Source organism: Mobula hypostoma, chromosome 9 (genome assembly GCF_963921235.1).
Source record: "Mobula hypostoma chromosome 9, sMobHyp1.1, whole genome shotgun sequence".
Lineage (NCBI taxonomy): Eukaryota > Metazoa > Chordata > Chondrichthyes > Myliobatiformes > Myliobatidae > Mobula > Mobula hypostoma.
This window is the reverse complement of record NC_086105.1, coordinates 8,944,054-8,965,278: the sequence shown is the minus strand read 5'-3', so window position 1 is coordinate 8,965,278 and position 21,225 is coordinate 8,944,054. Positions and strand designations below refer to the sequence as shown.

The window sequence follows — 21,225 nt, the reverse complement described above, 5'->3', positions numbered from 1 at the left end:
TCTTACTGGCTCTCCATTTGGCTTTGGAGCACCCAGACAACAGTAAAACAGCTATTCTGGAACAGTTTTTACTCTTTGCCCATCAGGCTCCTGAACCAGTGTGGATAACTTCACTCACCTCAACAATGAATTGATCCCACAATCTATTGATTCATTTTCAAGGATTCTACAATTCACGTTCTCAGTATTATTTATTTATTGTTAAATATATGTTTCTATTTTCTATTTGCACATTGGTTGTTTATCAGTCTTTGTGTGTGGGTTTTATTGTATTTCTTTGTTTTACTGTGAATGCCTGCAAAAAAAATCTCAGTGTAGTATATGCTGCCATATCCCCTCGGTACAAATCAACAAGCTTCAAATCCTGGGTCTCTGCAACTGGATCCTCGACTTCTTTATTGGAGATCACAGTGGATTCAGATTGGTAAAAACATTCACCGTTACTGACAGTTAACACAGGCACACCTCAAGGATATATGCTTAGCCCACTGCTTTACTCTCTCAACTCTCATGACTGTGTGGCTAGACACAGCTCAAACACCATCTGTGAATTTACAGGTGACACCGCTGTCATTGGCAGAATCTCAGATGGCAACAAGGAGGCATACAGGAGTGTGATTGGTGTCATAATGACAACCTTGTACTCAACATTAGCAAGAGTAAGGAGTTGATTGTGGAGGTCAAAAAGGGGATATTGTGGAGGTCAAAAAGGGGGATATTGTGGAGGTCAAAAAGGGGATATTGTGGGAACACACACCAGTCCTCATTGAGGGGTCAGCAGTGGAAGGAGTGAGCAGCTTCAAATTCCTGAGTGTCAACATTTCAGAGGCTATATCTCAGACCCAAAGCAGTGATGCAAGCACAAAGAAGGCATGACTGTGGCTCTACTTTATTCAGGATTTGAGATTTTATTATGTCACCAAAGGTGGGTGAATGCTTGTATCAGCAGCTGGGGCACATCACCAGTCCTGGTTATGTGACCACTGATGCCAAGCTGACAATCTTTGATTATATTGATAATGGTTGGGGTCACCCATCTTGCAAAGACACTGCCCAGAAGTAGGCAATAGTAAACCACTTCTGTAGAAAAATTTGCCAAGCATAATCATGGTCAAAAGGCCCTGATTGTCTACGTCATACCACACAGCACATAATGATGATGATGACTTATTTATTTTTAACAGTAATTTTTTATGTATCATACTGTACTGCTGCTGGAAAACAACAAAGTTCATGACATCTGTCAGTAACAATAAATCTGATACTGATTTCTATTTTAATTAACATTTAGGATTAATCCACCAGTGGTGATGTTAGCATTTAAATGTTAACACACTGCAAATTTCACAAGCATTATTTGTGATTCATATGAAGTCAACTTGTACAAAAATATTAAATAATACTTTGTGGCCCCTGATATTTTCACAGAATTGTGGACTTGATTACAAATAAAATATTTAATTTATATCTGTTACACAATTTTTGTATCCATCATAGTCATATTTTCTCATGACCTGAAGTCAATCACCCATTCAAATCTATGCCAATTTTCAGAGTATTGCTATCCATCTCATTACTTTGTTCATTTCGCCCGTGTTCACCAACTTCTGCTGGTTCTTTTGGAAGCCAGCAACTCAAGGAACAAATGACCTCAAATCACACATTTGGGATATGGGTGGAACCTACAAAGTTATGCTTAAAATAAATTAATATTTAAATATTGTCACTAAAACATACAATTTACGTAAATTGACTCAGTAGTGAGGACTTTCTATCTATGAAAATCCTTGATTAAGCAATATATTCATGCACCAGATGACACAGTACAAAGTAATGAAGTTCAGATGGCATTTGTTTTAGTGACAGAGTATTAGAATCTGAAATAAGTAATGGCAAGGCTAGTTGAACAGACTCTTTGTAAAAAGATTAGATATATTTGCATTGGGATATGCAATTTAATTACTTTCAGAATCAATGTAAGGAAGTTAACAGAATGGGCTAATTGACCAAAATATTCTGTCAAAACAAAATAATATGATAAAATTAAATTGTTACAAAATGCAAATATTTTTGCTTTAACAAATGCATTTTCTGAAGGATTAATATACATGTTACAAAATGCATACTCATTCCTCATTCTCCATTGACGTGCAGACTGAAGATCCATGTACCCATGAGGCCTGTCACCAGCAGTGTTGATGACCATTGTGCATTCCTCTAGGCCCTCTGTGTGTGAAGGGAACTTCTGCCTGCAGCTTCCCAGGAAACAGGTCCATATACCAATTTCCTAATTAGGATGGGGCTTAATTACTCTGTTGATGACAGGTGTAAAACACAAAAAAAAAATGTCCATGTCTCCCTGGCTTCAGACACCAGCTTGGTTCCAAAAGCGAAGGAGCAGTGGCAATTTATGATGCGTACAAGTTGGGCATGTGGGATTTCGGAGCTCCTTCAAGCGACAAAGATTATTAAACTGGAAAGATAATCTCAATAAGGCACCTCTCTCCCACTGCCTTTACCAAAGCATACTTAAAGCTTCCTTAATTGAGTTAGAAACAGGAGGCCACTCATGTTAATACGTGTCAATTCTTCTACCAAAGGACCTTAGTGGTGTCCATGCTTTTGTAATTCATGGAAATACAGTGATCTTATTTATTTAGAGATTCAGCATGGTAACAGGCTCTTCCAGCCAACAAGCTGATGCTGCCCAATTACACCCATGTGGTCAAAGAACCTGCTGACCCATCTGCACATCTTCTAGAATGATCCATCGCAAATAATAAAAAGAGTCCAATAAGTTATAGACTGTACAGCAAAGAAATGGACCCTTTGGTCTCACTTATCCATGCCAACCATGACATCCATCTCAATAAATCTCATTTACCTATATCCCTCTACTCTTTTCATATCCCAGTACCATTCCAAATACCTTCTGAACATTGTAAGTGTATCTGTTCTGCCATCTCGATTGGCAGCTTGTTTTATATCTTCATGCCTTCTGTGCGAAGAACTTGCCGCACAGACCTCCATTAAATTTCTCCCCTCTCATCCTCAACCTCCGCCCTCCAGTTTTCAGACCTTCATATCCTGCAAATAGACTAACCATCCAACCTATTTTAAACCTCTATAAGGTCATAGATAGGGAGCTAATGATCATAATTCACTGGGAAGTGATGCATATAAAATTCTTGAGTGGAGAAATCACAATTTATTTGTCCAAACCTGCAATAACTAAACCTTCAAGTTAAGGTCCCAAGAATTTAATTCAACAAAGTTGAACACTTGGAAATCTATCAGTGCAAGTTCATTTGAATCTTCGCTTCTATTTTGGTTTGCCTGTACTGTTATATATGAATAGATGCTCAAAGTCTACCTTTCTAAATTGTTTGTTGCCTTGGCCAGAAAGGCCAGGTTATTCCTGGCAACAACAAAGCAATAATGATGACAGAGAAGAGGTTCACTGCATTGTTATCCAGGATAGGTTTTCCTGATATATGCCTTCCATTTGGAGTGATGTGATGAACAACCATTCCATTATCTTCATCAAAACCTGTAAGTTGACAAGAATTGCAATTATTAATAGGTTGTAATGCAACCATGTACAAAGCAAACACTCCTGCTCTAGTTTTGTAACCAGTGACTATTACAAATAAGCTGCCTGGTGCGCCAAGCTATGATGATGACAAATAAGCTGTGTTTCTATTTAGTATTTAACCTTTACTTCTATCAAAGTATCAAAATATATACATTAAATTTCAACAATTTGAAAATTTAAGTATGAATTTGTGGTAGATCTGACTGCATTTAAGCCTCTCAAAGTCCAATGCCACATCCCTGTTGTGAGAGGTGGAAATGGATAAGGCCAGCCAACAGGGCTCTGGTGAAGCTGTAGAGGCCAATCCCTTGTACAGTGAGTGGATGCAATGAATTACAGAAACATTGATAAACTCCAACTATACCATCTACTTTAGATGATGGAGACAGAAGGCTATTGATGGCCTATGCTCCACTGGGAGCTAGGGGCGGGGCCCAAGAAGATGATTAATGTATTGATGTAGGTGTGCTATGAATTCACAGCACTGGTTGGAAGGTTTCATCAGTCTCAATAGAATGATTCCTTGTCTCACAGCTACAGTTTATTAATGTGCATGTAATGGTAAAAGACAAGTTAATTGGTGTAAATTTCTCCCAAATAGTGAATAGTGCCGTCACTAAAGAATTGAGCTTCCACTTTATCAATAGCATCATTTATCGATCAACTCTAAACTCTTGTTAATCTGCCTTTGCAAACGAGAGGTTCACTGGACCCCCAGGTTCGGGGGTTCAGCTCAAGGTGAACAACCCTGACTGGTAAACAAAACTGTTATGGACACAGCCATGAAGAATGTTTCTGCATCTGAGTGTACTGAGTACTGTGCTATACTATTCTATGTAACGGCATTCCTGAGTCTCCAGCTGGGACTTGCGTGACTGACAGTACTGAAAACCGAGAGGAAGCTACTGACAAGAGGAAGAAACATCGCCAGAGATGGAGGACCTTCATCACCGTCCTAACACCAGTGGCATAACAGGCAGTAGGCACATTGCACACAAGAATGATTTCTCCATTTTCCCCATGGGGGGGGGAAGAAATAAAATGACGTTTAATTATTTCAGAATTCAAGCACAAACCTGAATACTGCATTGTAGCACCTAGGCAGGAATCCAAAATGGAACCGAAGAAACCTGCCACAGCACCATACAAAACAACTGGCCACTGGGGTGGTGAGCTATCCAGATCGTCCACAAACATCAACTGGGTTAGCAGATAGGCCAATCCAACAACAGTTCCACCAAGCAAACTTGCGACAAGACCCACAAGAGTCACTCCTCCATTAGTACCTGAAAGAGAGTAACTAATTTTATTAAGTATTTTTAAGAAACTAAGAATTTTTCATTTCCTTTCCTTGGACATTAACATTAGCAATTTTACTTACATATAAATATTGTGAAATAACTGAAATTAACTTGGTAGGGTATGCTGTGGCAACTGGATTTTCTCTATTCCAGAGAGTTGCTGAGTAAGAAATGTTGAGTCATTCTGTTCCAGATTGAAATTGATACACCTGATCACATGACAAGCAGCAAGTATTAACTTGCTGAGTGGATGAACAGGCTCAAGGAGTTATTATTCCAGATTTCAGCTTTGTCTCCATTCTTTAGGTCATATTCTTACAGATAATTCCAACTAGAAGCCTACCAAATTACAACTAGAAAAAAATGATGTAAAGTGTAGTAAAACTTATAGTTTATTTTCAAAGCAATGAAGGAGGTATATTTTATAAAACAAATAAAAGTTGGACAATTATTAAAGTAAGTAAACAGTAAAATTCAAGTTGAGGGGGGAAAAGTCACTACAGTTAGTAAACTATCATATCTGTCCATGACACAACACACTGAATATCCTTTACTGAAATTTTTACAAATCCACAATTCTTGACTGTTTCAAATTCATGAAGGACTTCTTGTGCTTGCGAAATAAGGCTGTATAATTGATTCGTCTTACAAACCTATTTTGTAATGCACATTAAGCAAAATAATTGGATATCAAAAGAGGCTTATATTTAGAGAAAATAGTGTAAATATATTAAAATCGGGATGTGCTTTTTAAATTTTTTGTATCACTAACATACAAAAATGAACTCATATCCAATATAATATTCAACAGAACCACGAGGAAGTCTGCAGATGCTGGAAATCCAGAGCACCACACACAAAATGCTGGAGGAGGAACTCAGCAGCATCGATAGAAAAAAAAGTCGCCATTTCTGGCCGAGACCCTTTTTCAGGATTCTTGGCCTGAAATATTTATTTATTATTAATTTCCACAGATGCTGCCTGGTCTGCTGAGTTCCTCCGATATTTTGTGTGTGTTAATTTTGAATGAAACTGAGCACAGTGTATGATTTTAAAAAAAAATTTACATTAAAATTTCGCTGCCCCATTGATTCCCATAGATGGGATAATTGAAATCCCACATTGTTAATACTTTAATTTTTAATCTGTTTGCCTTTTATACTGCTGCTCCATTTCCTTCCTGTTAACTGGTGGCTTTTAATGGAGGGCTGACAGGAAACCGGTTGTTGCATGCATAGAGTGTTGAATTCCTCCAGCATTTTGAGACTGTTAATTTTGAATGAAATCTTACACAACTATATGAAATAAAACTGAAAACACCAGTAAAATTGAGCAAGTCAGAGTGAGGGTGCAATATGAAAGTAGGGGAGTAAGAAATGGGGCCTTGTAGCTGGTGTAAACGTAGATGGGGGTACTGGATGAGTGGCATGCAGACACGGGATCGGAGAAGGGGGCGGGCAAGGACATCAGAAGCGCGGTCTCGAAAGGGGACGGGCAAGTAGGTTCTTGTACTGGTGGTGTGTGGGCAGGTTGCTGGGAAGGGATGGGCTGCCACTTGCTTAGGGTGTGTAAGTAGAGGCAGGAAAGGCTGAGAACATGTTGGTGGCTGTCCCGGGACGGCATGTGATCTGGAGACAGACGGGTAGGAGTCTGCCACTCACATTAGTTCCAGGAAGGAATACCACAGGTGTAGAGCGAGTCTGATGAAGGGCCTCAGCTTGAAATATCAACTGTTCACTTTTTTCCATAAATGGTGCCTGGCCTGCAGACTTCCTCCAGCATTTTGTGTGTGTTATAAGGAGATGTTGGTATATGGGGACAGAAGACTGGCAAGTGACAGGGGCAGGCATGCTGTCTCAGAAGGACTACATGGGTGGGCAGGCAGGTATAGCCAGAAGGGAAGGGATGCGTTGGGTGGCATTTGGCAGAATAAGGGAAGGGATGCATATTGCAGGTTTGGGGGTGCTAGGGCTCACACATGCAGACGTGGGTCATGACAGGGAACTAGTATGTGGGAAGGTAGTGGGCCTGGCAAGGGGAAGGGAGCCACGCAAACGTATGTTCTCAGAAGCAGCAGAACCTCCCCGGCCCTGGGAAAGGGTGGGCACTCGGAGGTGGGTTCCAGAAGTGGCTCACTCACAGGATTGGGGGACCTAACTGGTGGGTGTTGTTCGGAAAGGGGTGCTTGCATGTTCTCTGTGGGTGAGGTGAAGGTTGCGATTACCAGTGGTTAGCTAGGAAGGGGTGGATTGACAACAGGAGATTACATGATAAGGTTATGCTCAAAAAAGGGCACGATGAGTGTGACTGCATACTTGAAGAGTGAGAAAGTACACCTGAATGTACAGGAGGACGAGGTGCTTCTGTATGCAGGAGGAAAACTGAGGAGGGGCCCATGTACATGAGACGGAGGTCAAAAGTGACTGGGTTAGTTAGAAGGAATTGCCTATATGAGGCACTGATTGCTCATGTCAAAATATTGTGATAAAAGGCCTAATATTGCAGAGTCTGTATTTCTGCAAAAATTACAGTTCAGGTAGGGCACTACGGATCATTTTTTTCTTTCTTTCGGCTTTCACAAATTTATATTCTTTCAAATATTTGGTTTATTTACTCAGGAACAATCTTGACCCGACCATTATGGAAAGCAATTGTATATTCTTACCAATGGGTACCTTTTCCCAGGTGGTTATCAGCCTTGGTTGCTTTTTACTTATAACACTTCCTATCTCTGATGCCCATGTATCCCCTGAGCTGCAAGCCAGAGCACCCAGGAGGGACAGACACATCCAAGAGGCAGTATATTGCTTTGTAAAATTAATTGCAATTTCTCCTGGCCCATTTTCAATCATATAAAGCAATGCAATTTCTGTAGGAATACCTCCATTGCAGAATATTTGTAGCCAATTCCTCTGGCCACCTGTAAACAAAATGCACAAAATCAGTTATGCAAGATAAAAAAAAAGGCATCTGTTAGTCTTGTGAGACCATGGATCTGCGCCTGGAAAGTCTTCACTCTCCAGGGCGCAGGCCAGGGCAAGGTGGTATGGAAGACAGGCAGTTGCCCATGCTGCAAGTCTCCCCTCTCCACGAGACTGATGTTGTCCAAGGGAAGGGCATTAGGACCCATACAGCTTGGCACCAGTGTCATTGCAGAGCAATGTGTGATTAAGTGCCTTGCTCAAGGACACAACACGCTGCCTCGGCTGGGGCTCAAACTCACAACCTTCAGGTTGCTAGTCCAATGCCTTAACCGCTTGGCCACGTGCCCACAGTTATGTAAGATACACAAGCAATTTAGTTATACAAGTGTTGTGGACAGCAATAGCAGACTGGAAAAGGAAACAGCAAGGTAAGATTAATTGCATATGTGGGCAGGGAAATGGCAGGGAGAGTTTCACCTGGCCAAATACAAAGTGTTTCCTTTAAGAGATCAAATGTAAAGGGGCGGTTCACTGATAATGGCAAGACCCTAAAAGTATCGATGAGCAAAAGGATCTTGGGGTCCAAGTTTGTAGCTCTCGGATAATGGCTACCAAGATGGATAGGGTGCTAAAGAAGGATCATGGCACATTTGGCTTTAATAGTCGAGGTACTGAGTTCGAGAGCTGAGAAGTTAGGTTGCAGCTTCATAAAGCTCATCTGGAGTATTGCGTTCGGTTCTGGTTGCCCCGTTATGGGAAGGATGTTGAGATTTTGAAAAGGGTGCAGAAGTGATTGACCAGGATGTTGCCTGGATTAGAGGGCATGTCCTCTGTGGAGAGGCTACACAAACTCGTGCTGTTTTCTCTGCAGCGGCTAAGGCCGAGGGGAGACCTGATAAAAGTTTATAAGAGGGAAGCATAGACTGAGAAGACAGCCAGTATCTTTTCCCCAGGTTTCAAATGTCTAATACCAGAGAGCGGAAGTTGATAGAATCCTGATTGGTCAGGGCATCAAGGGATATGGTGAGAGGGCAGGTGTATGGGGTTGAATGGGATCTGGATCGGCCGTGATGAAATGGTAGAGTGGACTTGAATGGCCTAATTCTGCTCCGATGTTGTATGGTCTTAACGCTTTAAGGTGAGATGGTGCAAGTTCAAAGGAGATGTGTGGTGTGGTGGTAGGGGCATTTGAATGCCCCACCATAAGGGCATTCAAAAGTCTTGTAGGCAGGCACATAAATGTGCAAGAGATGGAAGGGTATGGACATTTTGTGGGCAGAAGGGTTAAGTTTAGTTCAGCATTTGATTACCAATTTAATTAGTTTGCATAACATTGTGGGCCAGAGGGCCTGTTCCTGTGCAATACTACTCTATGTGCTAAGAGCACTGAGATCTCTCCTGAATCATCATTGATATAGTTTCTCTCTCTCTCTCTCACACATTCTCTCCAGCCTTTGACTTTTCCCACCCACCTTGCTTCACCTATCGCCTTCCAACTAGCCTCTTTCTCCTCACCCCACCCACCTTTTTATTCAGGCATCTCCCCCCACTTCTCTCTCAGTCCTGATGAAGGGTCTCAGCCCAAAACGTCCACTGTTTACTCCTTTCCATAGAAGCTGCCTGACCTGCTGAGTTCCTCTAGCATTTTGTGTGTGTTGTTTTAGATTTCCAACATCTGCAGATTTTCTCATCTTTATAAAAAAATTAAGCAAGTTGTGAATGATTAAGATTTAACCCAAGAATATAGTTGGGTGCAATCATCTTCTTTGACAGTCATTGAGCTAAATGTCCTAGTTCCACTACAGTTTGGTCTGTTCCGAAGTGGCTAATGAGGAGACTGCCGACTTTTTCCACTGATGAAAGGGAGACCAGGTAAAAATGATCACACATTTCATTTTCTATTATTTGCCAGACCTGTATTTTTATCATTTCACTGATTTAAAAACACTGGTCTAGCAATTTCTACAAATAGCTGTAATTATGGAAGAAAGTGAAATGTGTATGTTTAAGAAGAGTTTAAGATAACTTATTCCCAACATGGACAGAGAAGTTCGGCAGCTGCTGGCAATTTGATATGGAAGACTTTGGAAGTATGCAGTCAGTCATGCTGGCATTCTGTGGGTGGTTGTTAATATTACTGGCCATGAACTCTTCATTTTCTTAACTCAAAGTGTTACAGACAGTATCTCAGGTTTGAAAGGTTTTTGCTTTATGTACAATCTTTTCATCGCCACATTTTGAAAGTAACATTACGATTTAGATGCATTACCTTCTTTATATTCTGCATCCAAACGCTTCTTTGCCTCAGCCTTCCATTTTGAGAGTTTAGATGAGGTAACGAAAAATGTTAGCAGTGCAGAGAAGAAACTGAAGTTGGCAACTGTAAGGATGATTCCGACAATCAAAGCTGCAACGAAATGTTTAAAGGAACAGTATTATTCCCATGCTGAGAAGTTTATGTTCATCAAGGGAGTGCTGCAGTAAATCTCCGTGATGAAGTTTGACAGGTCCATAATTACCAAGAAAGGTTATAGCTAAAAACAAGGTAACACTGGAAAACAGAAATCCTGTTAGGATCCACTGATGCACCATCACTGCAAACGAACTGCTCTTCTGAAAATGTCAATTTCAATTTTCTTTCTCCCTAAATGACATACATCACTGTCAAATACAGTCATATGAAACATCTAAACAGATATGTGACATCTCCCTGTATCCTTTTACCTCACTGCCTCGGCCTCCAGAAAATTTGATTTTCACAGATGTACATTGCAAGAATAGACCTGCATTGTCAGTTACCTAGTATTGAAAGGACTTGGACAGAATTTGCAGTGTGAGACCGCCCCCGCCCCCCCCGCCCCGCCCCACCAGATACATTTATTTTGAAGGTTTAAAGAAAATGTGCTGTAATCATTGCTCTGGGGAAATAGCAAAGAAAAATTGTCATAGGTTACTGAATTTTTTGAAGTCATATTTAAGATTAATATCAAAAGTGTCACCAGATAATTTGTACTGTACCCTACAGTATTTAATTTATGCACTTTATATTAGCTATGCATAATACATTTGTAAATTTAATTCTTACTTTCCTAAGTTATTGTGTGTTATATGTGTGTGATGTGTACTACTGTGCTGCACACCCTGGTCTGGAGAAACATTGTCTCATTTGGAGGCATGCATGTAAATAGTTAAAAGACAATGAACTTGAACTTGAAAGAATGAACTATTAGGAACTACTTTTCCAATACACTTAAGTTATTGAAAAGAAGCAGCATTAATGAAGTAGGGCAAGTCTATAAAATAACGGAGCAAAAACAATTCGACATACACAATGAAAGGACATTTTGTTCCATTTTATGCAATTGCCTCAGTCTTCAATTTCTCCGATGAGGCAACAGAAACTGAGCATTCGTTTCCTCAGGCATTAGTGAGATCATAGGAGACACTGTAAGAAAAATAGGACATTGATATACAGATGGACCTATTAATGTTGTAACTCTTACAATTTCAGGATAGCTTAAACTGCTTCAAAGCCATTAACTTTTAAAGTGAGCATCATGTCAATTTGCTAATGGGATGGTGAGGCGGAGATGCGCCCTTACCAAAGGAGGCGTCAGGCCCTCCTTCTCTCCACTAGCCTGCTGGTCACCCTTGGGTCAGGTGTAGCATCTGCTTAGCCCCCCCGATCAGGGTCACATGAAGCCATGGAAGCAGGTGGTGGATGGTCGTATGAGCATCTGGCGCATATCACAAGTCCTGCTTATGCCAGGCAGACAGTCTCTGGAGAGTATTGTTTATGGCTGGGATCACCCGTCTTGTAAAGACTCTGCCCAGAAGGCAATGGCAAACCACTGCCATAGAAAAATTTGCCAAGAACAATCATGGTCATGGAAAGACTATGATCGTCCACATCATATGACATGGCACATAACAAATTTACTAATCAGCTGGAAAGATTACAGAATGATACACTAAAGCCATAATAACGATAGTCATACAGCCCACCCTGTCAGCAAGAACCACCTATTTAATATTAATCCTACACAAGGCCTTTTTTATTTTCTAAACATTCCAATCAATTCCCCCATTTCTCGCAGTCGCTACACACTTGGACAATTTACAAGGGCCAATTAACCTCCCAACCTGCCCAGCTTTGGGATGTGCAAGAAAATCTGAAAAAGGGGCACATATACATGGAACACTGAAAGCAGCAATAGTGGTAAATGGTGGTGAAGAGAGCACGTGGCGTGTTTACCTTCAACAGCTAGGGCACTAAATACGATTCGGGACATTATTTTCAGTTGTGTGGAGCCAGACGGAGTGGTTTCAGTCTCTCAGAAATTGTAGATTTCCTGGGATTTTGATGCACAACAGTTTCTACAGAGAAAAGTGTGAAGAGCAAAACACATCCAGCCAGTGGCAGTTCTGCGGGTGAAACTACTTTGTTAATGAGAGAGGTCAGAAGAGAATGGCCAGACTGTTTTAAGCTGACAGGAAGGCGACAATAACGCAGATAACCATGTTAACAACAGCTGTGTGCAGAAGAGCATCTCTAAATGCACAAAATGTTGAACCTTGCAGTGGATGGGCTACAGCAGCAGAAGACCATGAACATACACTCAGTGACCACTTTCTTAGATCCAGGAGGTACCTACTAAGGCAGCCACTGAGTGTATGTCCAGTGTTTGTTTTCCACCATAGGTGTGTTTCAAACCGGAGGGTATGATGAGAGGAAGGAGGTTTAATGGAGGTCTCGGGGGTAAACTTTTCACACTAAGAACAGTTGGTATCTTGAATGAGCTGGAAGAGGAGGTAGTGGAGGCAGGAATAGTAGCAACATTTAAGCAGCAAATGGGCAGATATTTGAATGAACAAGCCACAGAGGAATATAGAATTAATACAGGCGAGTGGGTTTAGTATAGATGGGCAGGATGGCCTCCATGGATGTGGCACTGTTCCCATATGCCCAAATAACCTCCCTTATTTGATTCCATTGCCCTTTCTTTCCAAACACATTACACCTTCTACAGCCCTTTATAATCTCCACTTATCACCTCCCAGCATCTGTCGCTATTTCTACCATTCCCATTACTCAGCTAGATCCATCTGTCGCCTGCCAGTTCTTGCTCCCCTTCACCTCTTTAGTCTGACCATCTCCCCTCTATCCTTCAGTCAAGATGAATGGTCTCAGCCCAAAACATCAGTCATCCATTTCCCTCCACAGATGCTGCCTGTCCAGCTGTGTTTCTTCAGCAGGTTGTTTATGCTCCAGATTCAGTGAGTTTCGCATGTTTTTTTTTTTGTTTTGGCTATGACTCTATGGGTAGTATCCAAGGACGACTCCCCTGTTTCCAGGGAAAACAAAGACCCCACACAGACAGCATCAGAAGTCAAGGTTAAACCTGGTGTCACTGAACCTGGGAGGCAGCTGCTTTACCAGCTGCACCACCCTGAACCCTGGACATTGTTGCTGATAGACTCTAGATCATGGAGGCTTTGCTATTGCGTGCGTGGTGCTGGTGGGGGGTGGGTTTGATGCTTTTGCCGCTCTTTGTGCATGGGAGGTGACTTTGCGGTTCTAACATTTTCCGTCATCTATTCGTTGGAGATTTTTTTCTGTTTCAAGAATTTCTGTGGAGAATAAGAATTTCAGGTTGTATACATTCTCTGATATTAAATTAAACCATTGAAAAGGTGAAGTACACAATAACAGAAAATGGTGTAAAGCATACAAGGTCATGCAGCATTAGTGGAGGGAAAGACAAATTGGGCTGATAAGCATTCTCAATAATGAAATTTATCAATCCAAAATTTAAATGCTGATTTGTCTCTTGCTCTCAGACAAACACACACAATATGTTCTGCCTGATCTGTTAAAAAGTCCTCGTATTTTCTTCTATTAATTATGCATCTGCAGAATTTTGCTTTTACACATGATAAGGCAGCACAGTAGTGTCGTGGTTAGCATGACACGTACAGGCAAGTCGGCTTCAATTCCCACTGCTGCATTTAAGGGGTCTGTATGTTCTCCCCATGTCCATGGGTTTCCTCTGGGTGCTCCAGTTTCCTCCGGGTGCTCCAGTTTCCTCTGGGTGCTCCAGTTTCCTCCCACAGTCCAAACAGGTTAATTGGTCATTGTAAATTGTCTTGTGATTAGGCTAGGGTTAAATTCGGGGGATTGCTAGGCTGCGAGGCTCGAAGGGCCAATTCCACGCTGTATTTTTTTTTGTAAGTAACTAAATTAAGTGTGCTGCAAAATAGTGTGGACATAAACTTAAACAAATTAAAGTGGGCTTAATTTGAAGTGCAGTATAAAGCAACTTCATAAGAAATGGTTTAGATTGCAACTTTATCCTCATATTAAAGATGTACTTAGGTTTTATTTTTTGACACCTTAACTAATATAGTACAACATCTTCAAGCTTCAGTTTGTTATCCTAATTTACAGACATATTTATATTCAGATGTACCCTAAACAACAGGCGAAAAATGCTGGTGCCAAATAAAGGCCAAGACTCGTGTACAAATATGGTTAATAAATCGTATTTGAAGACTTTAACTCTGAGAAACTGCTGTTTACAAAACCATACAAAGTTATTCTTTGACATATGATTAAAACTATGCAATCAACACTACAGAAATAGGAACTTTTCAACAGGTGTGCATTTATTCATATCAAAGAATTCCCATTCCTATAGATCCACTTTCCCTGATTTATTCTCACTCCTTAATCTCTATAATTAACTAAAGTACTTCCGAGGAAGAGAGTGAGAGCAACAAGGGATTGTGTACAAACTGTAAAATTATGGCCAGAGATGTCACTGCGATCTGAAACCGAAAGAATATTAGAAATATCCAATCTGTCAGAGTACATGTGGATAGATCAAAATAAAACTGAGTTAATATTGCAGCCCAATTTGCTGATGATGCATAGATAGGAGGGAAAGTGAGTTGTGAATGGCTAAAATAATCTGATGTATACATTGTTCAGTGAATGGGCAGAAATATGGTTTGGATGATTTAAGTGCCGGGATGAATCAGAAAGGCTGGATACAGGCCGAATCGTGCTGACAGGATCCAGACCGCAGGGCATATCAAAGTGATTGAACCTGTTATTTAGAAGACGATTTAGACACTGGGCCAGACTGAAAAAGTCGGGGTGTCATAGTCCGAGGAGAAGGACAGGCTGGTTCAGCTCCCTGCTCCACTCTGCGCTGAGCTGAGCTAAGGGTCTGTGGGCGGACTCTCTTTGTGGACTTCGGTTCTAAACATTATTTGCTTGTGTTTATTGGGAGCCCAAGCACGGGAGGTTGAACCCTGGGCACCCTCCCAAGACTAATGCCCCACCTCCCCCTCATACCCCATCCATTATTTATTTATATACACAAATTCTTTCTCTCTCTCTCTCCTTTTTCTTCCTCTGTCCCTCTGACTATACCCCTTGCCCATCCTCTGGGGTTTTCCCCCCTCCCCCTTTTCCTTCTCCCTGGGCTTCCTGTCCCATGATCGTCTCATATCCCTTTTGCCAATCACCTGTCCAGCTCTTGGCTCCATCCCTCCCCCTCCTGTCTTCTCCTATCATTTTGGATCTCCCCCTCCCCCTCCCACTTTCAAATCTCTTACTAACTCTTCCTTCAGTTAGTCCTGACGAAGGGTCTCGGCCCGAAACGTCGACTGTACCTCTTCCTAGAGATGCTGCCTGGCCTGCTGCATTCACCAGCAACTTTGATGTATGTTCCAAGGGAGGCAATTACTTTTCACAGGCACTGTACATACGAACATTGAGTAATTAGGAAGACAAAAGGAACATTGGCCTATTGCAAGGGGAATGGAGTATTAAAGAAAGCAAGTATTGCTACAACTGTACAGAACATTGGTTAAGCTAGAAAATATTTCTACATACAGCGTTGGTCTCTTTATTTAAAGAAGCACACCTTTGCATTAAAAGCACTTCAGAGAAGGATCAGCAGGCTGAACACTGGCAAAGGACAGCTTATATTAATTAGAAATGAGAAAATCTGCAGATGCCGGAAATCCAAAGCAATACACACAAAATGCTGGATGAACTCAGCAGGTCAGACAGCTTCCACGAAATGAACAAACTGTTGCTGTTTCAGGCCGAGACCCTTCCTCAGGACTGTTTATTCATTTCCATGGATGCTGCCTGACCTGTTAAGCTTGCCTGGGTGGGTGGGTATGTAGGTAGGTAGGTGTGTGTTGCTTTACACTGATTAGAGTTTAAAATGTGAAAGGTAATGTTGAATTAAAAGATTTTAAGGCGGGGGGGGTTGGCAAAATAGATGCCGAAAGGATGTTTCTAGAAAGCTAAAACCTGGGACATAGTTTCCAAATATGTCGCCCTCTTAAGATACAAATGAGGAGCAATTTCTTCCCTCAGGACCATAATGATTCTTAGTCCGCATCTGCCCGAGGACATTTTGGAGCCTGAATCACTGAGTACATTCAAGAATAAAATTCACTTTTGTTCTATAAAGAAGTCAACATTTCTGGGAGCACACAAGAAAGAGCAGCTGTGGCTAAAATCAAATATTATTGAAAAGCAGAGCAGGCCAGAAGAGTTCATATGGTCTACTTCTACCCTTACTTGTATTAGACTGAAAAATACCTGTGTTCAATGTTGGATCTTTTTCATAGAACATAGAATAGTACAGCACAGTACAGGCCCTTTGGCCCACAATGTTGTGCCGACCCTCAAACCCTGCCTCCCATATAACCCCCCCACCTTAAATTCCTCCATATACCTGTCCAGTAGTCTCTTAAACTTCACTAGTGTATCTGCCTCCACCACTGACTCAGGCAGTGCATTCCACGCACCAACCACTCTCTGAGTAAAAAACCTTCCTCTAATATCCCCCTTGAAATTTCCACCCCTTACCTTAAAGCCATATCCCCTTGCATTGAGCAATGGTGCCCTGGGGAAGAAGCACTGGCTATCCACTCTATCTATTCCTCTTAATATCTTGTACACCTCTATCATGTCTCCTCTCATCCTCCTTCTCTCCAAAGAGTAAAGCCCTAGATCCCTTAATCTCTGATCACAATGCATACTCTCTAAACCAGGCAGCATCCTGGTACATCTCCTCTGTACCCTTTCCAATGCTTCCACATCCTTCCTATAGTGAGGCGACCAGAACTGGACACAGTACTGCAAGTGTGGCCTAACCAGAGTTTTATAGAGCTGCATCACTACCTTGTGATGCACTCAACACTCAACACAATAAATGTATGGTTTACTGTCAAAGAGAAAACAGTAACCAAAATTTCCTGGATGCATGTTAGTAGACTTAGCAAATAGCAGAACTATTGCTTGCATAGAGGTTAATGGATAACTACACCCACTTGCACATCCATTGAGATGTTCTCACAACCAATGATCTCATTTAATAATAAGACAATGTCCTTAAATGTTCTTGTTTATATTTGCACTTGCAGTTTGTTGTCTTTTGCACTGTTTGATCTTTTATTGATCCTGTTATAGTTACTATTCTATAGATTTGCTGGTATGCCCGCAGGAAAATGAATCTCTGGGATGTATATGGTGACATATGTACCCTGATAATACAATTTACTTTGAACAATTGACTAGCATGCCATGTTTTACCAAACATTCCACCGTGAGTTTTTAAGACTGCTATTTTGTTGGCTCTACATGTGTCCCACATGTGGGCGAGCCTTCAGGGCCCGGATTGGCCTCATCAGTCACCTCCGGACCCACAGCCACCAATCTCCCATTTGACTTTGAAGCCATGGTCATCTTCGACTACGAAGGACGAACAACAACAACAGATCCCTTGAATTCCCCCGATAACCCACGAATTGTTTCTATATATCGTGTGAGAAAACTAGGTAAAGTATTTGAACCAGGAAATATATTGAAATGTTTCTTCTTATTTTTCCCTCTGTCTCCTCTTATTCTGTGAACCTGTCTAGTTTTGTTGATAGGATCGTTGCTGTTAACACGGTGGCGTAGCGGTGAACATAACGCTATTAAAGCGGCGTCGACACGGGTTCAGTTCCGCGGCTGTCTACACACAAAAAAACGAGGAAGTCTGCAGATGCTGGAAATCCACACACACACACGGCCAGGCAGCATCTATGGAAAGGAGTACAGTCGTCAGCAGCCCTGCTGAAGGGTCTCAGGCCCGACACGTCGGCTGTACTCTTTTCCATAAAAGCAGCTTGGCCTGTTGATTGTTGCAGCTCTTTGTGTGTGTTGCTGTTTATAAAGAGTTCGCACCGTCTCCCAGTGACCGTGACCGTGCTGACTTCTTCCACTTTCCAAAGACGTAAGGGTCACATGGGTGAAATCGGCCTCCCCAGGAACTCCGTGGACAGGGAGGATCTGCTCGAGCTGTAGTTCAAAATAAAATTATAGCTCGGAACTAAATGTAATATCCTAATGCCATAGACCGCATTTTCGATTCAAAATCAATATCATATTGTCAAGAAACAGCGACAATGTACCGGATTTTAGATTATTATTTTAGCAAACATTTTGTGAAACTTCACCTCCAATAGCTCCGCTACGATCAAGGCTTTTCCCCTTCAGTGCATGCGAAGTGATAATTAGCGGAACTATCACAGAAAACATCCATCTCCAGGGTGATACTGGTCGGAGATTATCTGTGAAAGGAAAGGGCAACTGCTTCACTGTAGAAACTATAACAATCTTCACGCATGGACAGGTTTAATCACATTCGATTGCATGTACTAAAGGCATTTCAGATTGAAAGGGGGCATTTTATTGTTGTCCATATTGTATTGGTAATAAGAAAGCACTTTTAAACCAGGTACGGCAGCGTTATCAAACTCCAGGTTTGTGACTAAACACACAGGTGAACATTGCACTTACCATAATAAGTACTTGCTGTCATGGACACAACCCAAAATAACAGTGATAGGGCCAGTATCGCAATCAGAATCACAATGTTTGCCATCATGTTGACTAATTCTTCGCATGAAACCACCGGACGATTGTTTTGCCTGCGCGCAGTGCCTGAAACCAGAAAGGGACACAACACATTACATGAAATACAGCTGCCAAGAGCGAGGATGCCATCAGCCAGGGAGCAGAGGGCAAGGGACTGAGATCAGGGTGGCCCCCTACTCACGATACCTCTGCGTGCGCCATTCTGCGGGGACATTACCATTTTTTTCCCTCACCGTCAGAGGCCAAACGGCTTTTGATGCGGGAGATTAGGTCCAGCCTCCGCTCATCAGCATTGATTTCACCCCGCTCCTGCTCCAATCGCGTTGAACCCCGGAACAAGCACCGGCAACTTCCGGCAGCCGGAGCTCCTGGGAGGACCGACAGGGCGCCCTCCTCAGGCTGGGCCGTGCAACGCAGGCAGTTCGTTTGCCCTCCGGATCCAAATCAGAATCGAGGTTTAATATCACCGGCATATGTTGTGAAATTTGGTGTCTTTGCGGCAGCAGTGCAATGCAATACATCATAATAAATATATATCTTTATCTATGCAATACATCATAATAAATATATATCTTTGCACCAATAAATATATCTAATAGTAAATGAAATAAGCAGTGCGAAAATAGAATGGGTTCAATGTCCATTCAGTAATCAGAAGGCAGAGGGTAAGTTGCCGTTCCTGAATCATTGAGTGTGTGTCTTCAGGCTCCTTCCTGATGGTAACAATGCAAAAAAGGTCATGAACAGAAGGCAGTGGAGGCCAAGTCTCTGGATGCTTTCAAGAAAGAGATGGATAGAGCTCTTAAAGATAGCGGAATCAAAGGTTATGGGGATAAGGCAGGAACTGATTGTGGATGATCAGCCATGATCACAGTGAAAGGTGGTGCTGGCTCAAAGGGCCGAATGACCTACTCCTGCACCTATTGTCTATTGAACTGGGTGGTACGGGTCCTTAATAATGGATGACGCCTTTTCATTTCGTTTCAATCTCATTTTTATTTTATTGTCTGATATTCACCTTCTGAGGCATTGCTCCTTGAAGATGTCCTGGATACGACGGAGGCTCATACCAAAGGAACTGACTAATTTTACAACTCTCTGCAGATTTTTCCGATTCTCTGCAGTAGCACCCCAACCTCAAGCCAGTTAGAATGCTCTCCACGGTACAGCTGTAGAAATTTTTGAGTGTCTTTGGTGACATACGAAATCTCCTCAAACTCCTAGTGAAATATAGCCATTATCATGCCTTCTTTGTAACCACATTGGCATTGTGGGCCCAGGGTAGATTCTGAGGCACCTACTGCGGCTCACGCAGGATGCACAAGTGAGTCAATGAGGTAGAGTCAATATGAGAGTGGTTCACTCCCAGCGAAAAGCTGTGAATTTTAATGTGTGGTCCCTTATGCCTCCATTAGTGCAAACTGGTTGCCCTCTCTCCATTCTGAGATGTCTCGGGTCAGGAATTCCCACCGCGTGTGGCATGTTGCCCTTTCACAAGGAGGCCATGAAGATCCTTGAACCATTTTCCTCTGGTGATAGTGAGATTTGGTACGTCCACAAGACTCTTGCAAATGTCTACAGAAGTATAGTGGAGATCGTTCTGGCTTGTATGGAAGCAAAGGCTGGGCCGATTCCACTTGCTTTTCCATGATGTTCACTCCTGTCTCCTTGGCACCAAGACTGTGAGACCGCTCCTGCTGCTATGCAGTTTGTGTCTGCAAGCTGTGAAGACTTGCCCCACTATATAATGAACTGAGACCAAGGCTATAGGCCCGCTGCTGCTGCTCCGGGATTCCGGTCTACAGACTCAGTTTGGTTCAGAATGCCATTGTTGGCTTTTACTGTTTGCATGATTTGTGTTTTTTTCTCTCTTTCTCGGCACATTAGGTGCTGGTTTTTATTCTAATTGGGTTCTTTCAGGTTTCTTGACTTGTGGCTGCCTGTAAGGAGACGAATCTCAAGGTTGTATAATTTATACACACTTCGATAATAAATGTACTTCGATATTTCTATCTTTCATTCTTTGGGGGCTTTTTTCTGTTTTGTGGATGTCTGCAAAGAGTAAGAGTTTCAGGCTGCATACCGTATATACTCTTTGATATTAAATTGAACCATTGACTTTGCAATTTCCGATGTTCACTGGAAAGAGAATAGACCGGAATGAGGTTAATAATTTGACTGAATTCTAACACCCTGTGTTTGATATTCATCAGGATAACATATGTTCCAGGAGTCTTGCTGTTTTTCACTTTGGATATTTATAACTTGTTAATCGAGGGTGATGGTGACACAGGATCAGACAGGATGTTGTACAGTGAATTTAAAAAGCACTCACAAGAGATGCTATCAACTTCAGGACTCATGCCACCCACAACATCAGGAGTGGTTTTATAGAGAAATCTGATGCAGAATAAATCACCCGAAAAGCAGGCCACAGTGTAAAGATGGGAATCA

At 41.9% G+C, this 21,225-nt stretch overlaps 1 protein-coding gene across 5 annotated transcripts; it reads right to left on the bottom strand.

The window, feature by feature from the left end:
- Nucleotides 1-395: 395 nt before the first annotated feature.
- On the bottom strand, nt 396-19,134 carry tmem19 (transmembrane protein 19). 5 transcript variants are annotated; one of them, XM_063057724.1, is made up of 7 exons: nt 18,958-19,053; nt 18,694-18,837; nt 18,351-18,464; nt 10,090-10,227; nt 7,778-7,816; nt 4,672-4,881; nt 396-3,550 (listed from the first exon to the last, which is right to left on the bottom strand). In XM_063057724.1, the coding sequence occupies exons 1-7, from the start codon at nt 18,989-18,991 to the stop codon at nt 3,378-3,380; spliced, it is 852 nt and encodes a 283-aa protein (XP_062913794.1). In that variant the 5' UTR covers nt 18,992-19,053; the 3' UTR covers nt 396-3,377. The 5 variants fall into 5 exon arrangements, with proteins under 5 accessions (XP_062913794.1, XP_062913795.1, XP_062913792.1 ...); XM_063057722.1 differs by having other exon boundaries at nt 398-3,550; nt 7,562-7,816; nt 19,005-19,134; XM_063057721.1 differs by having other exon boundaries at nt 398-3,550; nt 7,562-7,816; nt 18,989-19,128.
- Between the last annotated feature and the right edge of the window lie 2,091 nt (nt 19,135-21,225).